This window comes from Euprymna scolopes, chromosome 32, assembly GCF_053919585.1.
Source record: "Euprymna scolopes isolate OS-2025 chromosome 32, ASM5391958v1, whole genome shotgun sequence".
NCBI lineage: Eukaryota > Metazoa > Mollusca > Cephalopoda > Sepiida > Sepiolidae > Euprymna > Euprymna scolopes.
In genome coordinates this window covers 47,812,709-47,834,268 of record NC_136513.1, presented here as the reverse complement: position 1 = coordinate 47,834,268, position 21,560 = coordinate 47,812,709, and the positions used below count along the sequence as shown (strand labels likewise).

Below are 21,560 nucleotides of genomic sequence, written 5' to 3'. Positions count from 1 at the left end.
ATAGGGTGACCCCCAAAAAACAAAAAAAACATAGAAAATATATCTAGAACATATGCTGTAGAACGGAGAAAAAAAGGCCAAAGACCCTAGTGTTTTGATGTGATATTTTGCATATAATTAACTAGTTATGACCAAAGTTTCATTTCATTCGGACAAAACACTAAGAAACAAGGCCTAATTAGAGTTGGGGCCCGTTTTTTTGGGTCACCCTGTGTGTATGTATATATATATATATATATATATTATTATTATTATTATTTTTTATTTATTTTTTTAAATCAATTTTCACCTCAAGTAAGGCACAGTGCCACTTTGAAGTAGGGGGCTACTATCGAGGACATAAGTTGCAGAGGTATTATGAAGGAAGATGAGTAGCAAGATGCCTGTTAACATTACACTTGAACTTCTGCATGTCAGTACAGTTGAGAAAGCAGAATCCCGGAAGGGAGTTCCAAAGTCTAGTGGTTCTGGGGAAGAAACTATTGTAGTAGAATGCTTTCTTACACCTAGGGATCTCTACTGTGAAGGGGTGGGATTTAGCTGCTTGTCAGGTTTGCTGGGGGTATTCACATCAAAGCGGGTACAAGTGCTTGTAGTTTGTCAAAGCATTCTCCATTAAAGTACTTCTAGAACAGGCAGAGGGATGCAACATTTCGTCGATGGGACAGAGGCTGAAGCTTAGATGACAGTTCAGGACCTATCAGGTTGGTGACTCTCTTTTGAACCTTATCAAGGAGTGAGAGACATGTAGCAGATGCACCAGCCCAAATGTGACAACAGTACTCCATACATGGGCGAATGGTGGCCTTATAGAGATACAGAATACTTTCAGGCGTAAGTAGCTTTCTAGCATGGTAGAGAGAGCCCACCTTCTTCGCAGCAGCCTTGGCAATGCTCTCAATGTATTTATTCCAGTTCATGTTCCCTGTAAACGTTAGACCGAGTAATTTAAAGGAAGTACTTTCGGGTAATGTGTTCTTTGCCATTGCTATCGGTGGTAGAGAAGGTTTCTTGTAATTATTGAAGGAAACAAGCTTAGTTTTGGCAGCATTGAATTTGACCATCCATTTTTGTCCCCATTCCACTATATATATAATGTATATATAATGTATATATTATATATATGTAATGTATATATAATGTATATATTATATATATGTAATGTATATATTATGTATATATAATGTATATATTATGTATATAATGTATATATTATATATATATAATGTATATATTATATATATAATGTATATATTATATATATAATGTATATATTATATATATAATGTATATATAATATATATAATGTATATATTATATATATAATGTATATATTATATATATATAATGCATATATTATATATATATAATGTATATATTATGTATATATAATGTATATATTATATATATATAATGTATATATTATATATATATAATATATACATTATGTATATATTATGTATATATTATGTATATATAATGTATATATTATATATATATATAATGCATATATTATATGTAATATATAAGGCAAAATGGGCGCGAGCATTTGTGTATGTTCACGAAAGGCTTTTTGCATCAGGCTTCTCACGTCGGTTAGATTCCGCAAGAAGTTTTCACATACTTCCCAGATAATAATATCTCAGATTAGCAAACGGACTTCGTCTCTATCTAATTTTTTGATCAGGCTAAATAAAATTCCCACCGTATTGTCATTACGGCTGTTTGTTTGTCTTTTTCGTATAAATAACGCGAAACTATTGGAATGCAACCACCTGGCCCTCGGGACGGGTAGTATCTGTTTTGTAATTCATCCTTGGTCAATTTATTTGGATACTGCCAGATTACCCCCTTTTTTAGAGGAGCTTCCCCCCCCCACATAAAAACGACCTTGTGTCTAATTTGCGTGCATGGGAGGTTTAAAAGCAACGTCATTTCTGCAAGTCATCTTTTGTTTTTAATCGACTACATTAAATTTAAACGCTTTAGTCTTCCGAAGTAGCGGTAAGACGTCAAACTTACTTTCAGTTTCTTTTCTGCCTTCACGTCACAGGTTCGAGCTTGCCTGTCTACTACCACTTTTTTTCATTTTGCCCAACACACACCTCCAAACATTCGGGCAATGCTGAACACCCAAGTTAGTATATATATATATATATATATATATATATATATATATATATATATATATATATATATATATATATGTTTGTTTATTAACAAGCGGTTAGAGCACTGTAAAAGTGGTGGACAAATGTTTGTTTAAATAGACATTTGGCGAGATAATTTCCGGGCGCCGCTCCCGTGGGTCGATCGGTAGAACTGCTGACTGTCTACGCGATGGTTCTGGTTTCAGTCCTCGGCTTGGGAGAGGTGCTAGTCTAGCAGCACTGATGAGTTGTGATACAACGAAACAGGACTGTATGTCGATGACTACAAATCTATCTATCTATCTATCTATCTATCTATATATCTATAAAAACAGAGATGTGTGTGCCACAGACGATTTCTGATTGGTTAATCCAATAATCACATCTCCTAAAAAACTATGGTTCGTAGGCTTTTAACGATACCATAAAATATTATGGCTTTATTTATTGTCCATCTTGGAAGGGTTTAATTTTTTCCTAACTTGCGATTTACAAATTACAAAGATACGAAACTAACTTACAATCTAACAATCGAACCTCCGACATCACGGCCGTCATTATGAAACTAAACTAAAAAAAAAAAAAAAACCCGCGTTCACTCGTGGTTTTTACATTTCGGGTTTGGGTACGTGTGCAGTTTTCCATTGACATTAAAAAATGGAAATATTTTTAAAAAAAATATATTGTACGTACTCGTCATGGGATAAAGTTTTTTTTTTATAGCGAGGCCAAATTTCGCGAATTTGGCCATTTTTTAAAGCAGTTTGGCCTTCAAAATTTCTGTTTGGCCATTTTCTTCACCGATGAAATAAAAAAAGCAAATAAAAACAACGCAATAAAACTTTTAAAAATACGGCACACTTTTGTTGTTCTTGTTTGTTTTTTTTGGTAATTTTCCTTATTTTTTTATTTTTTCAAGATAATACTATTAAATGGACACTATTATGCCAAATTAGCCCCCCCTCCAAAAAAAAAAAAATGCACAAAAATTCGAGATTTAAGGTTTTGACGAGATAATTTAGCGAATTGTCCGGACTATTGCGAGATAACCATCCATTAGTTTTTCCTGAAATTTTGCCACAAATTGTATTTCATTACATAGATGTGCATAGTAACAACATTTTTTTTGCCGAAAATTCCCGTTGCGTCTCCAGATTTCATCGGTGGAGAAAAAGGCCAAACAGAAATTTTGAAGGCCAAACTGCTTTAAAAAATAATATTTAATATATTCAACGGTTTGACCTTTGAGAACTCTACCAAACTCCTCCTACAATTTTGGGTCTAAACAGTAAACACGTGATATTTTAGATATAGATTCCTTGGACATGGATCTAACTTATTAACTTTACTTGATCCCTAAACAATAAATGTTAAAAGGTCATAATAGGGGTCAAAGTTTTAAAAAATTGACCGTTTTTTTTTTCTCAGCATTAACCTCAAAACACCTGGGCAACGCCGGGCACCGATTGCTAGTATATATATATATATGTATGTGTGTATATGTGTACACATATATATGTATATATTAATTCAATGACGATGAAAGTGCATAACCTGTTTCACCATTATATCTTAAGTTAATTCAATTTGTATCTATTCGTTACATCTCTGCATTGTTCTGCCTTCTATAAACCTAAATCTCTTTTATATACACATTAAAAAGGCACAGATATGCAACATTAAGGCGATGGGACGGGGATTGGAGCTTGATTGATAGTGCGGGACATAGTAAATTGGAGACTCATCTTTGAACACTGTCTAAGACCAGTTGTAGGTGCACGAGGTCACATGTGGCAACAATACTCCATGCATGGGCGAATATAAAATTATAAAATACTCTCTAGCGTGAATAATTTTCTAGCACGATAGAGGGAGCCTACATTCTTTGCAGCAGCCTTAGCAAAGTTCTAAATGTAGTTTCTCTCCACCATGCACGTTTGAAAGTCGAATCCATGCCTGAAGAAGAGAAGACGTCCGAAAATATAGCATCATGGATATACCACATATAAGAACATATTACTCTGTTCCGTTTTCCTTCTTTCCAACTGACTACAATATGGTCGTATTCAAGTCCAATATAAACAAGTTCTTGATGAGCCATTCCCCTTAAGTAATCCAATTTACCAAATTTCCACTACTAACGATTACTACGATATTTTCCCATTGACTACTGTACACTCATTAACCCTTATCCTCAAGTGGCCTCTGGGCTTTGATAAGTGGTGACTCCTTTATAAAAAAAAATATTATAAGTGTGTGTATAATTGTACACACATGCATGCATGTATTAATTCGATGAAGATGAAAGTGTATAACCTGTTTCACCATTATATCTAAAGTTGCTACAATTTGTGTCTATTCGTTACATTTCTGCATTGTATTGTCGCTTATAAATCTCTTTTATATACATATTAAACAATGCTTCAAGCAAACTACATTAACTTTTTGTTTTTACTTTTAAGTAATAGTTACTTATTTGAAAGTCACCTTAGAAAACATTCAGTTGATATCTAGGTGCACTATCTTCATGGTTTGTTTCACTTGGCTACTTTTTCTGCCAATAAAATTGAATGACTGCTTGATTTACGATGACGTTTTTAAATAGATTTTAATTTCTAGATAAAATCAGGAAAAATTTTCCTTTATAAAAGAAAAACATCTTGAAATAGAGGGAAAAAATTTATAAAAAGTAAAAAAATGTTTTGAAGTAGAGAAAAAATATTGTAATAAAATTTTAAAAAAAGTTTTGAAATATAGAAAAAAAATAAAAATAAATAAAAAGGGTTTTGTACAAAAAAGGAGTCATAAAATATCCTTACAAATAAAATAAAAAAAATGATTTTGGTTTTAAATACTGTTGTTGTTTTTTAATACAAAAAAAAAACATAACAAAAAGAAAATATGATAAAATGATTTTTTAAATAAAAAGTCTTTGCTAAAAAAGAAGATTACAGAATATAAAAAGTATAAATTAAAAAGGGAAAATTTTCCCATTGCAAAACTTTTTTTTTTAAAAGAAAGCAAGACAAAAAAAAAAAACAGAAAAATAAAGAAAGAAAGAAATCAATCAATCATCTGGACCAAATTAGACTGATGCTCCCCTTCTATTTGGCAACCATTTGGACCGTATTCCACACAAGTTAATAGACTCTTCCTCTATTCATACAATGTAAAACACATTTCACAAAGGTTAATAATCTCTCATTCCTGCGTCTGTAGGAAAAATTGTAATAATTGTGAAAGTAACTTACTTCAGAAACGTTCACAAGTCTACGCGTTTTGTAAATTTCAGTTACTTAACAACAGAAAAAACAAAATGGTGATGCGCAGCTTATTTTATGCTCAATTTTATCTTATCTGATCAGGCTCCTTACCCAGACCCATGTGACTCTCTCTCTCTCTCTCTCTCTCTCTCTCTCTCTCTCTCTCTCTCTCTCTCTCTCTCTCTCTCCAGATTTCCCTGTCTTCCATCAGGATCACAGTTGGCAATATTATCCGAGCTATCGAAAGATTCAATTATGCTCAATGACCTTATGAAAGTAACGTGAATTCTCGCCGTTCATATGCAAATTAGATTATCCTGGGCTGGATAAAAGCAAGCAGAACGACAGAATTTATTTGAAGAAGGCTGTGTATACATACCGCATTGAAGCATGAAGGATTATTTACTGGAGTTAACACAGAAGCCCAAAGGAGACAAAGAAGAAAACTACAACAGTTCACTGTTGAGGAAAGCAATAATGTCCATAATTTAGACCATATTCCACACGCAGGCTGGTAGTCACCTATTCTTTGGGAACAATTTAGACCATCTCTCACAGGTAGCTGATTGCTCCTTCATGCTCACAATTTTGACGACATTCTATACTGTTTTGTAACTTATTCATCTCTCACAACAATGTGGACCATCTCCACAACACGTTGGTGGTTCCCTCTTCTGTGTCGACAATTTGTACCACATTCCATACTGCTTTGTGGACCATCTCCACAGCAGGTTGGTGGTCGATTCCTCTGTTTCTATAATTTGAACAACTTTCTATACTGTTTTATGGCCTCCTCATCTCTGGTAACAATGTCGACAATCTCCACCTCTTCTGTGTCCACAATTTGGACGACATTTCATGAAGATGTAGACAAATAAATGAATAAAATGCACAAATCAATAGTTAATGCATAAAGAAATATCAATTTGATGAATTTGCGCACGCCTTTCCTAGTCTCACACAAAAACACACATTCACATTTCAAGCTATATTACTTGTCATATACATACGCACACACAAACATACGCGCCCACGTCCACACACGTACATATATTCACGTTCGTGTACATACACTCACATTCACATGTATATACACACACGCTAACGTACACACGTGTATTCACACATGTGCACACGTATTTACACAGATGGACGACGTCACTTCCTTTCAAAGGAAATACACACATGCGCAAAAGACCACCGGAAACAAGTATAAAAGAAAGAGCAATAAGCGGCTTCTTCCTTTTAGGACCAGCTTTCAAACTGTCCAGTCTACGGACTGACGGCGTGCCTTTTTGGCATGCGCGCGCACGCGCGTACCTCACGCCATTTACTACTATGTGGGACAAAAGGCCAACAGACAGTACGTACACGCTTTCTCTCTCTATCTACTACTTGTGCCAGAGAACACTTTCGTGTAGCTGACTGCTAACTGATGTCAACCCTCTATCCTTTTCTTGTTCTACACGATGGACTGCCATTTCTCGTTCCATTACATTACTCACTTCTCTTCCCACGCATGAACAAACGATAGTGACCCGAACTTGAGATGAACACACATTTCCTTTTCTTTCTACAACACCAGTCCCGCAATGAACGATGGTTACACCCGCGCGGACATGAACACATGTTATATCTAAAACATTCATTCTTTCAACAGTGAATAAACGACGTTTATCTTATCCATCAATTGAGTTTTTGTTTCCTTCAATTCCATTCATTTCATTATTTTCTTGTGGCGAGTTAGGGTATTATTATATCCTGGTCCTCTACAAATTTTGGTTCGATTCTATTTAGAATTTTAATTTAAATTGCTGACATTGAACTTAAATAATCATCTTGGAAGTTTTCCGTTTGAATAAAAATGTGAAAGAAATGATCAGGTTTTTTCATTTTTTTTAAATCTTGCCTGAATTTCTACTTGTTGGCTGTCGTAAGAAAAATAAAGTCAGAGTTCATCAAGTTTTACATTAATATTAAAAAATTACAATTGCATAAAGCTTTATATTGTACTTACTTGTTAGGTTAAAAAAACAGCTGTATACCAAAATTTATGCCAATTTATCCAATTGTTTTTAAAAAAAATCAAATCAAATCATTCCCTTGCAAATTTTTTCTTCCATTCTTAACATAGAGAGAGGGAGGGAGTGGGGGACTTTATTAACTCTAAAAGTTTGAGTTATGTCCCCTTTCGTATTGACTTTAATGAAGGCGAAAAATAACCGATGAGAGAATTCAACAATCAATTTTTTTTTTTGTATGGCAAAAATTATCATCAGCTGCTCTGCTGTTTAACAGAATTGGCAATCATGGCTCTCTAATGCGGGCGGCTGTCCATAGCCCAAAACAGCTGAATATTTCATAATAATTCCGTCAAATTGATCAAGTTGTTTATCAAAGTGCGTCTTGGTCGATCTTGCTTTTTCGATCCTGGCATTCTACCAGTCAATACCAGATGTTCATTTGTTTTCCTGTAAGAACATCATTTGTCTTTTTATGATAGTTTCTATCAGCATTTCATTAGTGCATCCAGATCTAGTCCATATTTCCCCATTAGAAATGTAATCTTTCCAAACGACCCACAAAATTTGTCTCATAAACCAAATTTCTGCACCATTAATGCCTTTCTGCATTTTGGGGCAGATAGTCCAGCTTTTACAACCATATAACAAGGCAGAGCAAATATACGCCTTAAAAAATATGTTGTCTAGTCTTGAGCGTGATGGCATCGGATCATAATATCGAGTCAAGTTTGATAAATGCTTGTTTACTTTGAGTTATACGTGATCTTATATCACACCACGATCGTCCTATAGATGTAATCCATGATCCGAGGTAACTGGATTTATCCACCTGAGTAACTTACGTGCTTCCAATTGTGAAATCACATGTAGGTATGACTTCTTTGCCAAATATCACCATACTGTCACTGGAAGAATACATGATATAATTAAATCCTTCTTAGATAAGAGAAAAACCCAGGTTGTCCTCAATGGTCATACATCTAAACAATACGATATAAATGCGGGAGTGCCTCAGGGATCTATCCTGGGACCTCTGTTATTCCTAATATTCATAAATGACCTCCCTGACAAAATTGAGATGAGTATATATGCTGACGACACCGCACTCTATAACAGACACGACAGGAAAACAAATGAACACCTATCTAAAGAAATGGCAGAAACACTAGAGGATGATCTCAAATCTGTAGTGGAATGGGGACATAAATGGATGGTCACATTCAATGCTGCCAAGACTAAACTGGTTTCCTTCAATAATCACAAGAAACCTTCTCTACCACCAATAGCAATGGCCAATGACTCTTTATCTAAAAGTACATCCTTTAAACTCCTCAGCCTAACGCTCTTAGGAAACATGAGTTGGAACAATTACATTGAGAGTATCGCCAGGACCGCTGCGAAGAAGGTAAGTTCTCTCTACCGTGCTAGAAAGATACTAACGCCCGAAAGTATCCTATAAATCTATAAGGCCACCATTCACTCATGTATGGATTATTATTGTCATATTTGGGCTGGTGCATCTACCATTAGTCTCTTGCTCCTACACAAGGTTAAAAAAAGAGTTGCAAATCTGATAGGTCCTAAACTGGCATCTAAACTTCAGCCCCTGTCCCATCGACGAAATATTGCATCCCTCTGCCTTTTCTACAAGTAATTTAATGGTGACGAACTGCAAGCACTTGTGCCCCCTCGACGTAAATACCCCCGACAAACTCGACAAGCAGCTAAATCCCACCCCTTCACAGTGGAGATCCCTAGATGTAAGTTAATTGTTACCTTTACAAGAAAAGACTGCTTGTAAGCAACGTCACAATTTCGGTGCAATTTCGTCGGGATTATTTCACCAACAAGAAAGGGGGGGGGGTAAGAAAAGGCAGTAAGGGAATAGGTAAGGCGGTATTACACACCCTTGTCTTGCTCCTCTTTGGATCTTTGCCACTTGTTATCTATTTTGCTACTGCAACTATTTGCTCCCAGTATAAATTTCGTAACATTCGCAGATCCTTTCCATCAATATCCAATGATTGTAACATCTCCAGCAGTGGTTCATGACATATTCGATCAAATGCTTTACAATAATCTAAAAATGCAGATACAAATCTTGTTGACCGTTCTGCAAGTTTTTTTTTTTTTAGTAAACGTGGCGTTTCTTGTTTCTTTATATTTTACAAGGTCACACTGAACATCCGAGATTTCAGGTAATATAAATCTTGTAAGAATTGAAATTGATTTGGGTCGGAGGGAAAAGACACTGAACTGCTGTTTGCCGTTACTGAGAAACTGGATCTCTATTTCCTACTAAGTTAAATAGACATTCTAATCTCGTTGGAAATCACGTTGGAATTCTCGCCACTGAGAGTTAGTATGTATAAAAGGAGTTATCTCACTACGGGTTAGTGATTAGTTAAGAACCTAGTTACCTAGCTTGCTAGTCGGTTGGCGTCTCTTCGTTACCTGTTAATTGTTATCTTTACAAGGAAAGAAAAGACTGCTTGTAAGCAACGTCACCATTTCGTGGCAATTTTGTCGGGATTATTTCACCAACCAGAAGAGGGGAGGGGGGTAAGAAAAGGCGGTAAGGGCTTGCAACGAAATGGTGACATTGCTCACAAGCAGTCTTTTCTTTCCTTGTAAAGGTAACAATTAACAGGTAACGTTTGCCGAACAACAGTAACGAGGTAATCAGTCTAAGAGACGCCAACCGACTAGCAAGCTAGTTAACTAGGTTCTTAACTAATCACTAACCCGTAGTGAGATAACTCCTTTTATACATATTAACTCTCAGTGGCGAGAATTCCAACATGATTTCCAACGAGATTAGAATGTCTATTTAACTTAGTAGGAAATAGACACCCAGTTTCTCAGTAACGGCAAACAGCAGTTCAGTGTCTTTTCTTCCCTCCGACCCACTTCCGGTAAGTCAAATCAATTTCAATTCTTACAATCTTCATACACGTTGTAATAATACTGATAGAATGAACTTAAAATAAAATATGCATCAAGTGCGCTTGAAAGTCAAATCACATTGTAATAGTATGGAAATAAATATTTTATTTGCTATAAATTTCAAACAAGTAAAACATTTGTTTATTTTCCTAATATTAATGTTTTGATTTTATTTTATTCAAAGAAAACTCTGTTGTCCTAATATTCATAAAATGTAAATATGTTTTAAAGATTTATTTTAATGTTTGACATTATATATACTGCAAGTTAGAAATATCCAAAAATAAAAGCCAAATCACAACGTAATAGTAGGAAAATAAACAAATGTTTTACTTGTTTGAAATTTATAACAAAAATATATTTCGGAGCTATACTCCATCCTCAGTATATTATTTTCTTTCTTTTTTTTTCATTTTCTTCTTCCTTGCCACGTTGTAAAGTTGGAGAAAGAAAGTTTTTCCTAATATTACGTTGTGATTTGGCTTTCAAACACACTTGATGCGTATTTTATTTTATTCAAATTAAATCAGCGTTTCTATATGGAACTCACACCCTTAAAGAATAAGCTTAGTTACGTGGCTCATTAAGCTAATCATGCGATGTAATCCACATTCAATGGTACCAGGTTTCTTTGGTAAGGCTATGAATATTGATTTTATTAGATTGAATATTGATTTTATTAGTTCCGTTGGAAAATCACCTGTATTGTAAATCTCATTTGCAATCTCTGTTATTTTCTTAATTCCAAAATCATCAAGAATATTTCAACATTTCTGTATCTATAATTAAATAACCCATGTGTTATTTCTTCTGCCCTTCACATCAACAATTTCTTGGTTAAGTTTGACACTGTTGTCTAAACTTCCAAACACGTAACGCACCTTCTCTCAACTGCAAAAGCACTCCTGCTGATCGAACTTACTTCTTCAAAATCCAACTTCAAAATGAACGTCCTCTCTGGAAAATCAACCCTCTTTTATCTCCAACCAGGAGCATCTCATCTGCATATCAGGTAGTAACATTGCACGCATATAAAGAGATAAGGCAGCCATTTTTGTTTCTTTCTTCTTCATTCATTTCGTTCCACGACCGTTGAATTATGCACACGTGCTAGGTAGGTAAGTCACGCATTTCCCTACAGTATCGCGTGAGGTCCAGGGGGACTTTCTCAATTTCACTTTCTTGATCTCTGCTCTAATTTCATATTTTAATAGTGGTGAACTTTGAATGTTCAAAAATACAAAACAAATTTGTGTAATTTTTGGTGTACTGATTTTTTAACATTACACGAAAGTATATAACCAACCTTTTCTGCTATTTTGTTTTCTTTTTACAAGTAATTTTAAATATTAAGGTGAAACTAGATAAGCACCTGCCAGAAAATCTTACCTTCCAACGGAATAAATCCTTCCAAAGTGTCTGGAATTCATCAAAACCCAATTTTCCAGACATGTCTCCCTAAAAAAAATCAGTTAAGGAAAATAAAAATCCTTCAAAATGTCCAAAACATTATAATTATACAAGTTCGTGTGAATAATTACACAATAATATAAGTGTAATAATAATAACAACAATAATATAAGTGCAATAACAACAACAACAACAATAAGAAGAAGAAGTGATATTAAGTGTGGTAATAAAGAAAGAGCTCTTCACTCTTGCTTTTTACATTTTTTTCAACGAATTACTTCCCTTTGGTCATTTTACTCACATGCAGCCATTATTTTTGCAACAACTTAATCTTTGAGTAGATTTACTTTTTTTTTTGGCAATGTTGGTTAGCAAGATGTTTGGAAATGGCGCTTTTGTCAGGAGATTAACCATGCATCTTTCTGACAACATCACCATTGCTAAACACCTTATGAACCAGCATTCTTGTCCCTGCTTCCAATTTCAAAATTTTTTTAGTTGAAAGCACATCTATTCTTGAACAAACCACTGAGAAGCAAAAATTTAATCTACTAGTAGCACTACTAATTAAATATAAAAAAAAAAATTCAATAACAGCAATATTATTCTTGACTGCCTTTCAAAGTAACATAAAACCGATTGATATAATTAATACTGGGATTTATTTATAAATAATCTACAATCTTTACTGATAATTATCTCTGATGATGCATATGTTTGAATAGCAACAATAACATACTTAAATGTCTTTAAAAACGCAGCACCTATTAATTTAGTTAATAACATGGGACTTACTGAAGCGGCAATTGTATCAGAATCTGGAATTTATTACAGAATAATAAATAATGGAATCGTCCAATCACTAATATATATATATATATATATATATATATATATATATATATATATATATATATATATATTACATCGGCATAACCACTTATCAAGGCCCAGAGACCACTCGAGGATAAGGGTTAAGAATGTACAGTAGTCAGTTGGACAATAAAGTAATCGTTAGTAATGGAAATTCGGTAAATTTGTTAACAAGTGGAACAACTCATCAAGAACTTGTTTACGTTGGACTTGGAGACAACGATATTGTAGTTCACTGGAAAGCAGGAAAACGGAAGACAATTCCATAGGCGTGCAGTTCTAAGAAAGAAGCTTTGTTCATGGAATCTATGTTTAGGTGTAGGCACAGATAAAGAGTGGGGGAAATTATTGATAGTGTTTTCAGCTAGATGAGTGTGACTTGTGAATGTTTGGCGAAGGGGGACCATAGATTGAAGCTCAGCCTAACACTTTCCATGAAAATAACGATAAAGCAGAGACAAACTCGCAATATCTCTTCTGTGAGATAGAGGTTGCAGCGAAGAGAAAAGGACATCTCCTACAAGGCTACAAAGTCTATTTTGAACTCTATCAAGGCAGGACAAGTCCTTTCTAGCAGCTCCTGCCCAGATGTGGCAACAGTATTCCATCCTTACACGTACCTGGCTCTTATATAGATAGAGAATTGCATCAGTAGTGAGATATCTACTGGATCGATAGAAGGATCCCACCATTTTTCCAGCGGCCTTGGCAACAGTGTTCCATTTAAGATCAGGAGTAAAGATCAAGCCCAGAAGCTTGTCAAAACTTGAGGCTTCCCCAAAACGAAAGCCATTCATTTTAATTGATGCCAGATGGGGATCAGAACGTTGATGATGTAAAGATAGAAGCTTGGTTTTAGATGCATTAAAAGTAACCAGCCACTCCTTTCTCCATTGTACAACGTGATCAAGATCAGAGGAGAGAGAATCGGAGAGAACTTGGTCGTTTACTGTCTTAGACGTGCTACCATAAATGTCTACGAATGATGTAAGGATGTGATTTGGAAGATCATTAATGTAGATCAGAAAAAGAGTTGGGCCCAGGATGGACCCCTGAGGGACTCCAGCATTAATACTGTGAGCTTCTGATTTTTGCCCATCAACTACTAGTCTTATGAACCTATCAGAGAGAAACATATATATATATATATATATATATATATATATGTATGTATGTGTGTGCGTGTGTGCGTGCGTGTGTGTGTGTGCGTGCGTGCGTGCGTGTGTGTGTGTGTGTGTGTGTGTGTGTGTGTGTGTGTGTGAAAAATCACTTTGTAGTGGTCGAGTTGTACAGTATAACCGTATTTTATAGTTGTAAAGTTATTCAAAACATCTCTTTTATTTCCAGGTCGATTTTCGAGTTGATTTTTTTGTTTGTTTAATGCTTTAGCAATTAGTTGATCCAAACTTTTCCGGTGAAATTCTTTTGGCCGATCCTCGTAATTCAAGCTATCTGGTTCTGCTCTAATTTCCAAGCCCATCCCATCGAAACACGCCAATTCTTCATAAACAGTCTGCAACAAACTTCCCGCATCTCTTGAAGAATTTCTCTAATTTTAGCCACACGATTCTTTCATGAATCTAGGGTAAATGGTGCCACCAAAAAAAAAGAAAAGAAAAAAAAAAGCAGGATTTACTGAATAAACAGATGTTCACCATCAGAGATGAAAGCCAACCAAAACAGTGAAAGCATTATTCGCAGTTTTTATCAAACATACCTGCATTATACTTACTATATAATACACATCTTACGAACAGTTCAGTTAGGGTTAGTTAGGATTTCACAGCATGCTAGCTCTCAATGGGTCAGCTGATGTGAAAAACCATAAGTATGTATATACTAGCAGGACCCCTTAACCGGCATTGCCCAGTGGAAGCATGCAACTCGCCCCCCCCCTCTCGAAAAAATTAATTAAGGACCGTTGTTGTTGATGGCCATTGCCATCCCTGGAAAATAGCGAATACTGGCGGCCGTGGCCCAAATGAAATAATCTGGCTTTCACTGCCAGGCATTGTTTTCCAGTGGCACCTAGAGGAAGCCACTGTCTGTGATTGTCAGCACTGTTGGTTACTGGCCATTAGTGCTGGTTTGGGGCGATAACCTGCAGATACTGGCGGATTCTAAAAAAAATATTTAAGGGGAAAACATTATTACATACTTATTTGTTATACCTTCAAAAGATTACGATCTATTAAAAAAATAATATAAAGTAAAAACTTTTCCAAGAGAAAAAAAACTTTTCCAAGAAGAAAAACCATTTCCAAGAGGAAAAAAACTTTTCCAATAGGAAAAACCATTTCCAAGAGGGATTCTCACTGTATATTAACTCTTTAGAATGATCGAAATCAGTGGTAGATAACAGCCTTCTACCAATTACAATATCTTTCAAGTTGGCTACTTTTTTTCTAAAAGTAGCTCTAGCACACCTTCTTATTGGTCAATTTTTAGGGCATTCATCATAAATATTAAGACCAAGAAGGAAAAAGTAGTCCTGGCTGTTTCTTTTTTGTGGTTGGGGGATACAATCTTCCACAAATATTATTAAATGAAATTATAGTTTTACGCCATCTTTTTTTGGACTTGTTAGGTGAAAGTACAGAATATTTACAAAACACCCTCCCTTCTGCATGTAAAGAATGGGTTTTCTAAGTAATACCGCAATAATTCCAGCATGGTAGCATACATGTATAAGAAAAAAAAGAAAAAAAGATGACGTCTGTGAAGTCTCAATAATCGGCCAGAAAAAGAAAATTAAATAAAATACTCCACAGAAAGTAAAATTGGTAAAAAAAAAAAAATCAAAACAAAACAAATATATAACAAATAAGTGTTTCCGTAGGCAATAAAATTTACTTTAAAATTTACCTGCACAATATTTTGGTGTTTTAACTTATTTGTAAGCGTTTATTGTTCTAAAAAGAAAGTGTCGACATGATAAGTCACAGCTTTGAAGCCCAGGTACTCGGTCAAAAATATAAAATTAAATCAAATCGTCAACAAGAATAGAAAATGCACCTCCCCCCCCAAAAAAAAACAAATATAGCATCATTAAAGGTTTGATACGCGCTCAAAAATAGAAAAGAAAATATTGGTACCAATAAAAGATTTTTTTCAGGGTAGTTTTTTTGGGGGTGGGGGGTAATCGTGTGACGGTATTTTGTGCATATTTACATTCCCAAACCAATGCTGTGTTTACATTTTGAGAGTGTTCCGTTTGTGCAAAAAAAAAAAGAGCAATATGTATTTGTTTACATTTTATGGTAGTTCCGTCTGCGCAAGGAAAGAGTTAGCAATACATGGTAAAATGCCAGTAATTCTCAAACTTTTTGTTAGAACTCAACGTAGTAAAATTTAAAGAATTCCAGTATTTAATTTTTAGGTTTTTTAGCAGAATCGCATCATGTTTAGAAGTTGATTTAATTTTATATGTTTGTGCGATTATCGAGTGTTAAAAGACGTTATGTATATTTTGGGGGGTACTTGTGCACTTTTGATAACGTGCTGAAATAATAACATTATTATTTCGAAAGCCATTCTTAAAACGAGGAGGGGGGTGTTAATCAAAAAAAAAGATATCGTAAAACTTGAATTTAACCTGAAAAAAAAAAAAAACAATAAAAAAATAGCGCGGTATCAAAAGTGCAGGAACATCTCTTTTTTTTTTTTTTTTTTTACTTCCGCACGTATGTTAACATGTTGAATTGTTAAGAATAAGTTGCCAGTATTTATGAAATATTCGGATAATTTTAAGGTTACCAATATTTAATTTTCTGTTTTTGAGCGATTATTGTTTGCATTTGTTTTTTTTAGCACCATTGCGTCCTGTAGAGAAGTGTTTTTTTTTATGTTAAACAGTAATCTCAGAATCCACCGTGCATGTATTTTACCGCAATAATCTTTTAGAAGTATAAATCTAAGCTTTACAGCATTTGTTATTAATTTGTTAGGTGTAAGCATGCAATAGTTGCAAAACTAAAAAAATTCCCGTATGTTGTTTGCATCTTGACAGCGACGACCACAAAGAAATAAAGAAGAATCTAGAAGATACGTATTGTATCTAATAGTAACTGTATGTTTTAAACAGTCATTAGTTACTTAAAAGGGGTGGACGTGTAGGCTCATATATGGTTGACTATTTTAGAAAACTGATTAAATATAATGATACAAGATGTATCGAGACACAGGAATGGGTATGTTTGATCTGGCAGAACGGTGGTTCATTAAAATTGTGGGGTCTGCGTTCGCGCCTGGTCCACAAAGTATGGAAATAAAAATTTTTTAAATTAAACCAAAACGTTTACAAGTGTTTTGATATAGATGTACATAATAATACTTTGATAAGTATGTTTTAACTTAAATAGGGATGGTATAATAAAATTGTGGGGTCTGCGTTCGCTCCTGGCCTCCATAGAATGGAAATAGGCACACACTTTAATAAAGACTTTTCATATCTATCTGCATAAGTATACTTTGATAATAATGTTTCAGTTTGAAGAGATATGGTATAATAAAATTATGGGGTGTTCGTTCGCGTCTGACCTCCATAGAATGGAAATATGTAACAAAGTTTAACAAGGTTTTTTAATATAGATCCACAGAATATTGTGATAAGTGTTTCAGTGTGAACAGGTATGGTATAATAAATTATGGGGTTTATCTATTTTATTTTTACTTTCATAATATTTTGCTTTGGTTTTGATACCCCCAAATTCGAAGCTATCTCTTTACAACCCTTCCTTTTCATAACCTACCATATTTTAATAAATCAAAGTGCATTTTCTGTAGGCTGTTTTTGAACCCAGTTAACGACGGGTACTATTGCTAGTATATATATATATATAGTAAGTATCAATAGGTGGGATAGGATAATATCTCTTGAAAGTAAGTTATCTCCCTCAGACTGATAATAAATAAAGGATTGGAAAAAATCACAAAATCTTCCATATTAATGTTAAAAATGGTTAATTAAAACTAATTACATGGAAATAACAGAAACCTGTTATAAAAAATTATAGCTAATAAGGGTTTAGATATCAATTAAAGGCTAATAATATATACAGATCTAATAATTAGTTTCGTATAAAAATATACATAAACACATGCATTTTAGATTTGACAGTTATCTAAGTTATTATTATTAATCTAAGTAAATAAATATAGACTCATTACAAATAATAAATTAATAAAATATAAAATAAAATATTTTATGTTAATGAACGCAATACAAATACAATATGTGAATTTAATGTTGATGAGTCACTGAATTTGAGATTCCAAACTGGAAAGACTTCTGAAACCTATTAAACTGTAAATGTGAAAGAGCAAGCAACTGTATACACTGCATAAACTATACTTTAGGATAACAGTACATGAGAAAAAAAAACTTACCCAATGAAAATTAAAAAAAAGTACTTCAAGTATAAATGCGTTAAAACAAGGTCACCTATTATTTCAACATATTCACAAAAAAAGGGCTAGTTTCCAATTCAAAATCATATGACTAGGCAGTGAAAGTCAGCCTAACCTTTATCTGAGAGAAGTCTTGCAATTGAATAATGGGAACATTAACTTGTGGCTGGGAATAACAATGAATCTGTTTGATTAACTAAATTGAACATCAATTCCATAAATTTTAGCTTGACGTGTTCCTATGAAGATGAAACATGGAAGATTTTCTGTAGCTTAATTGCCATATATATTTTCATAACTTTCACTCTCTCTTTCTTTCTTTATTTTTCTTCCTTCTCTCTCTCTATCTGTCTATTTATAAATATAGAGAGAATATATATATTATATAACCTTATCTCTCCCTCTTTCTCTCTCTTTCTTTCTCTCTCTCTCTCTTTATATATATATATATATATATATATATATATATATATATATATATATATATAACTATTTCATTTACTCACATAAAATTAATATACAAAAGTATAAATTTATGCGTAAACTTTAAGTATTTACTTCAAAAGTGCTCAATACGTAGGTAGAGCTAGTTAGTAAGTTATAAAAAATATATTGTGATTAAACTACACTGAATATTCCGTGTTTCATCCACTCTAGGATTCTTCAGGCTTATATATATATATATATATATGTACATATGTATATGTACATATGTATATATGTATGTATGTACATATGTATATATATATATATATATATATATATATATATATATATATATATATATATATATATATATATAGTAAATGATAATAATAAATGCAATGGTAATTAATGAATAAGCAAATACGCAAATAGTATAAAATAAAATGTAAGTGAAAAATACCCAGATTAAAATCAAGTTACTTCCTAGCATGAAGAAAAAAGAAACTGGATCCCTGCCAAAAAAGGGCAAAGAAACAGATGAATTAGAGATCAAAATACCCTTGCCCAATAAACGGGCGCCCATTTACTATGATAAATGGGAGTGTAAGTAGCAAAAAATCTGATTGACTGACTAGCAAACCGAGTACCACGGTAACATATAAAAACACATAGCAAGATTGATTATATACAATAGCCTGACGAATCCTCACAATGATAAAACGTAGAAAATTCTGTGTAGTGTAATTATCATATATATTTTAAAAACTTACTACCTAACTCTACTTACGTATCGAGCACTGTTGAAGATAGTACTGAAAATAGATACATAAACTTTAATGTTGATACATAAAATAATAATAATAATAATAATATGCTCACGTGTGTGTGTGTGTGTGTGTGTGTGTGTGTGTGTGTGTGTGTGTGTGTGTGTGTGTGTGTGTGTGTGTGTGCATAATATGTTAATCATTGGAGCATCACAAATTTTTTGGACATGATACCTCAAGAACTAGGACTGAACCCACTCAGTTTATCTACCAAAAAGAGAAACTTTTCACTTTTCCTGGTTGCATGTCACTTGAGACTTCCACCCATGGCAACTTCCTGCACATGTCTCTCTCATTCCACTTTTAACTTCTAAAGGAATTTTCTATTCTCTTTCATTCATTTTATTCATTTTATTCATTTTAAACTTGTATGGAACAATAACTATTTTGACCTCATCTCTAAACACCTGCGCCTAAGTTTTGCTCTATTTGAATTGATGCCATAGCGAGGACAAATATAACATTATAGAACACACGCCTTTCTGTCATCAGATTGTTTTTAGGGCTTACATTTATAAAAATGTTTAGCATTTTTTATGGCGGTTATTCCAGACAAGGCATAAAGCCATGTGATGAAAGGAACTAGGAGAATGAACTATGAGTACCACAATAAGAGATGCATATTGAACTTAGATTTGACCCCCTCCCCTCCAAAAAAACAAGGCTATAAGTAGGAGGAAAACAGTGAGCAGGAAGAGAGTTCCACAAGAAAGAAGCTAGAAGAATAGGAAGCTGTATTACAATGAGGTACGAAAATAGCAAATTGATGAAGACCACTAGACCAACGAGTCAAACGAGCTGGAACAACATCAGACAATCCTGAAACACAAGTGCCATAGCGTCGTAGGAGAAGAAAAAAAAATGAGTTGCGGCATTGATTAGTGATAGTAAGATGCTTGAATTTCTTCTCTCATGAAATAGAAACAAAGGATACGTCATGCATGGCCACCATACTGCGACAGGCTTCAATTCCAAATCCATCGAAACGAAATTCTGTAAAAAAAGAGAAAACAAATGATTTAAAGCAAAAAGTCGTCAGAAACGCATCAAAAATTCTGTCAATTTGAAAAAGAAATTACGGTTAATTACAAATTACAATTTTAATGGAATTGTTTCATCAATGAAATTTTATTTTAAATAACAAATAATATTTTTAAATAACAAATAATTTTAAAATAACAAATAATATTTTAAATAACAAATAATTTTTTAAATAAATAATTTTTTAAATAATATTTTTTTAAATAACAAATAATTGTTTTGAATAAAAATAATTTTTAAATAGCAAATAATTTTTTTAAAGAACAAATAATTTTTTAAATAACAAATAATTTTTGTTAAATTTGGCGAAATCATATAAAACCGTTTTGTTTTGTTTTGTTTAGTTTTTAGTAGTGAAAGATTTGCGATTAAATAAAGCTAGAAATTAATTAAAAACAACTTTCATTTTTAACAAGCAAGGCTACCTGGCATTGCCCGTGGCAAAAATGTAACATATCTCTATTAAAACTTTTCTATCTCTCTACCCTTCTCTCTATCCGTCTCTCTTGCCCATTTTAATCTTTCTTCTCCCTAATTCTTCTCTTTCTCCTCCACCCAGCCCATTCCTCTCTAGCTGGACATACACACAATTTTCTTTAATATAATAGATTCCTCCAAGAATTTTCTTTCCAAATAAGAACATAATAACACTGACAAACCAACGACCCGTGACAAAACTTGACCCAGTTGACCCCCAGAGAATGAATAAAGCTTTTTTCTAAATTTTAGATATTATTCATCCAGGGCAACGCCGATTAAGAATATATCAACTTTGTAGGTGTTTGTTTTGTAATTTTGTTTTTACTTTTAGTTGGACATACAAGGCGCCTTCAATGAGTTTCCTGACTTTTTTTGCACAGGCATTTAAAATTGTTGCAGACTTTTGAAAATTCAGTATGTTATTGCTATATATTATATGAGATGACTGACCAATTTTTATGATTTCAGGTTCAAATGAACAGCTACAGCAGGAATTGGAATACACCCTGCTAAAGCCTGATTGTCACAGCTGGTGAATTTCAAAAATTCAATCTACACGTGAGGACAGTTTAAAATAACGATATGCAATAAAATCCTGTTTTAAACTTGGAAAAATGCCACAGAAACGTATGGAATGCTTCAGACTGCTTTTGGACCATCTTGTATGAATCAAGTATCAGTTTTTGAGTGGTATAAGAGATTCAAGGAAAGCAG

The 21,560-nt window shown here is 33.6% G+C and overlaps 1 protein-coding gene across 2 annotated transcripts in view; it reads right to left on the bottom strand.

Moving 5' to 3' along the window:
- Positions 1 to 21,560, bottom strand: part of LOC145256320 (calpain-B-like) — a 206,845-nt gene that overhangs the window by 14,937 nt on the left and 170,348 nt on the right. For both annotated transcript variants that reach the window (XM_080115053.1, XM_080115052.1), the window contains 2 exons: positions 20,260 to 20,318; positions 11,773 to 11,841 (listed from right to left, as the gene is read on the bottom strand). In XM_080115053.1, coding sequence (XP_079971179.1) covers positions 11,773 to 11,841; positions 20,260 to 20,318 — 128 coding nt within the window. The remainder of the gene's footprint in view (positions 1 to 11,772; positions 11,842 to 20,259; positions 20,319 to 21,560) is intronic.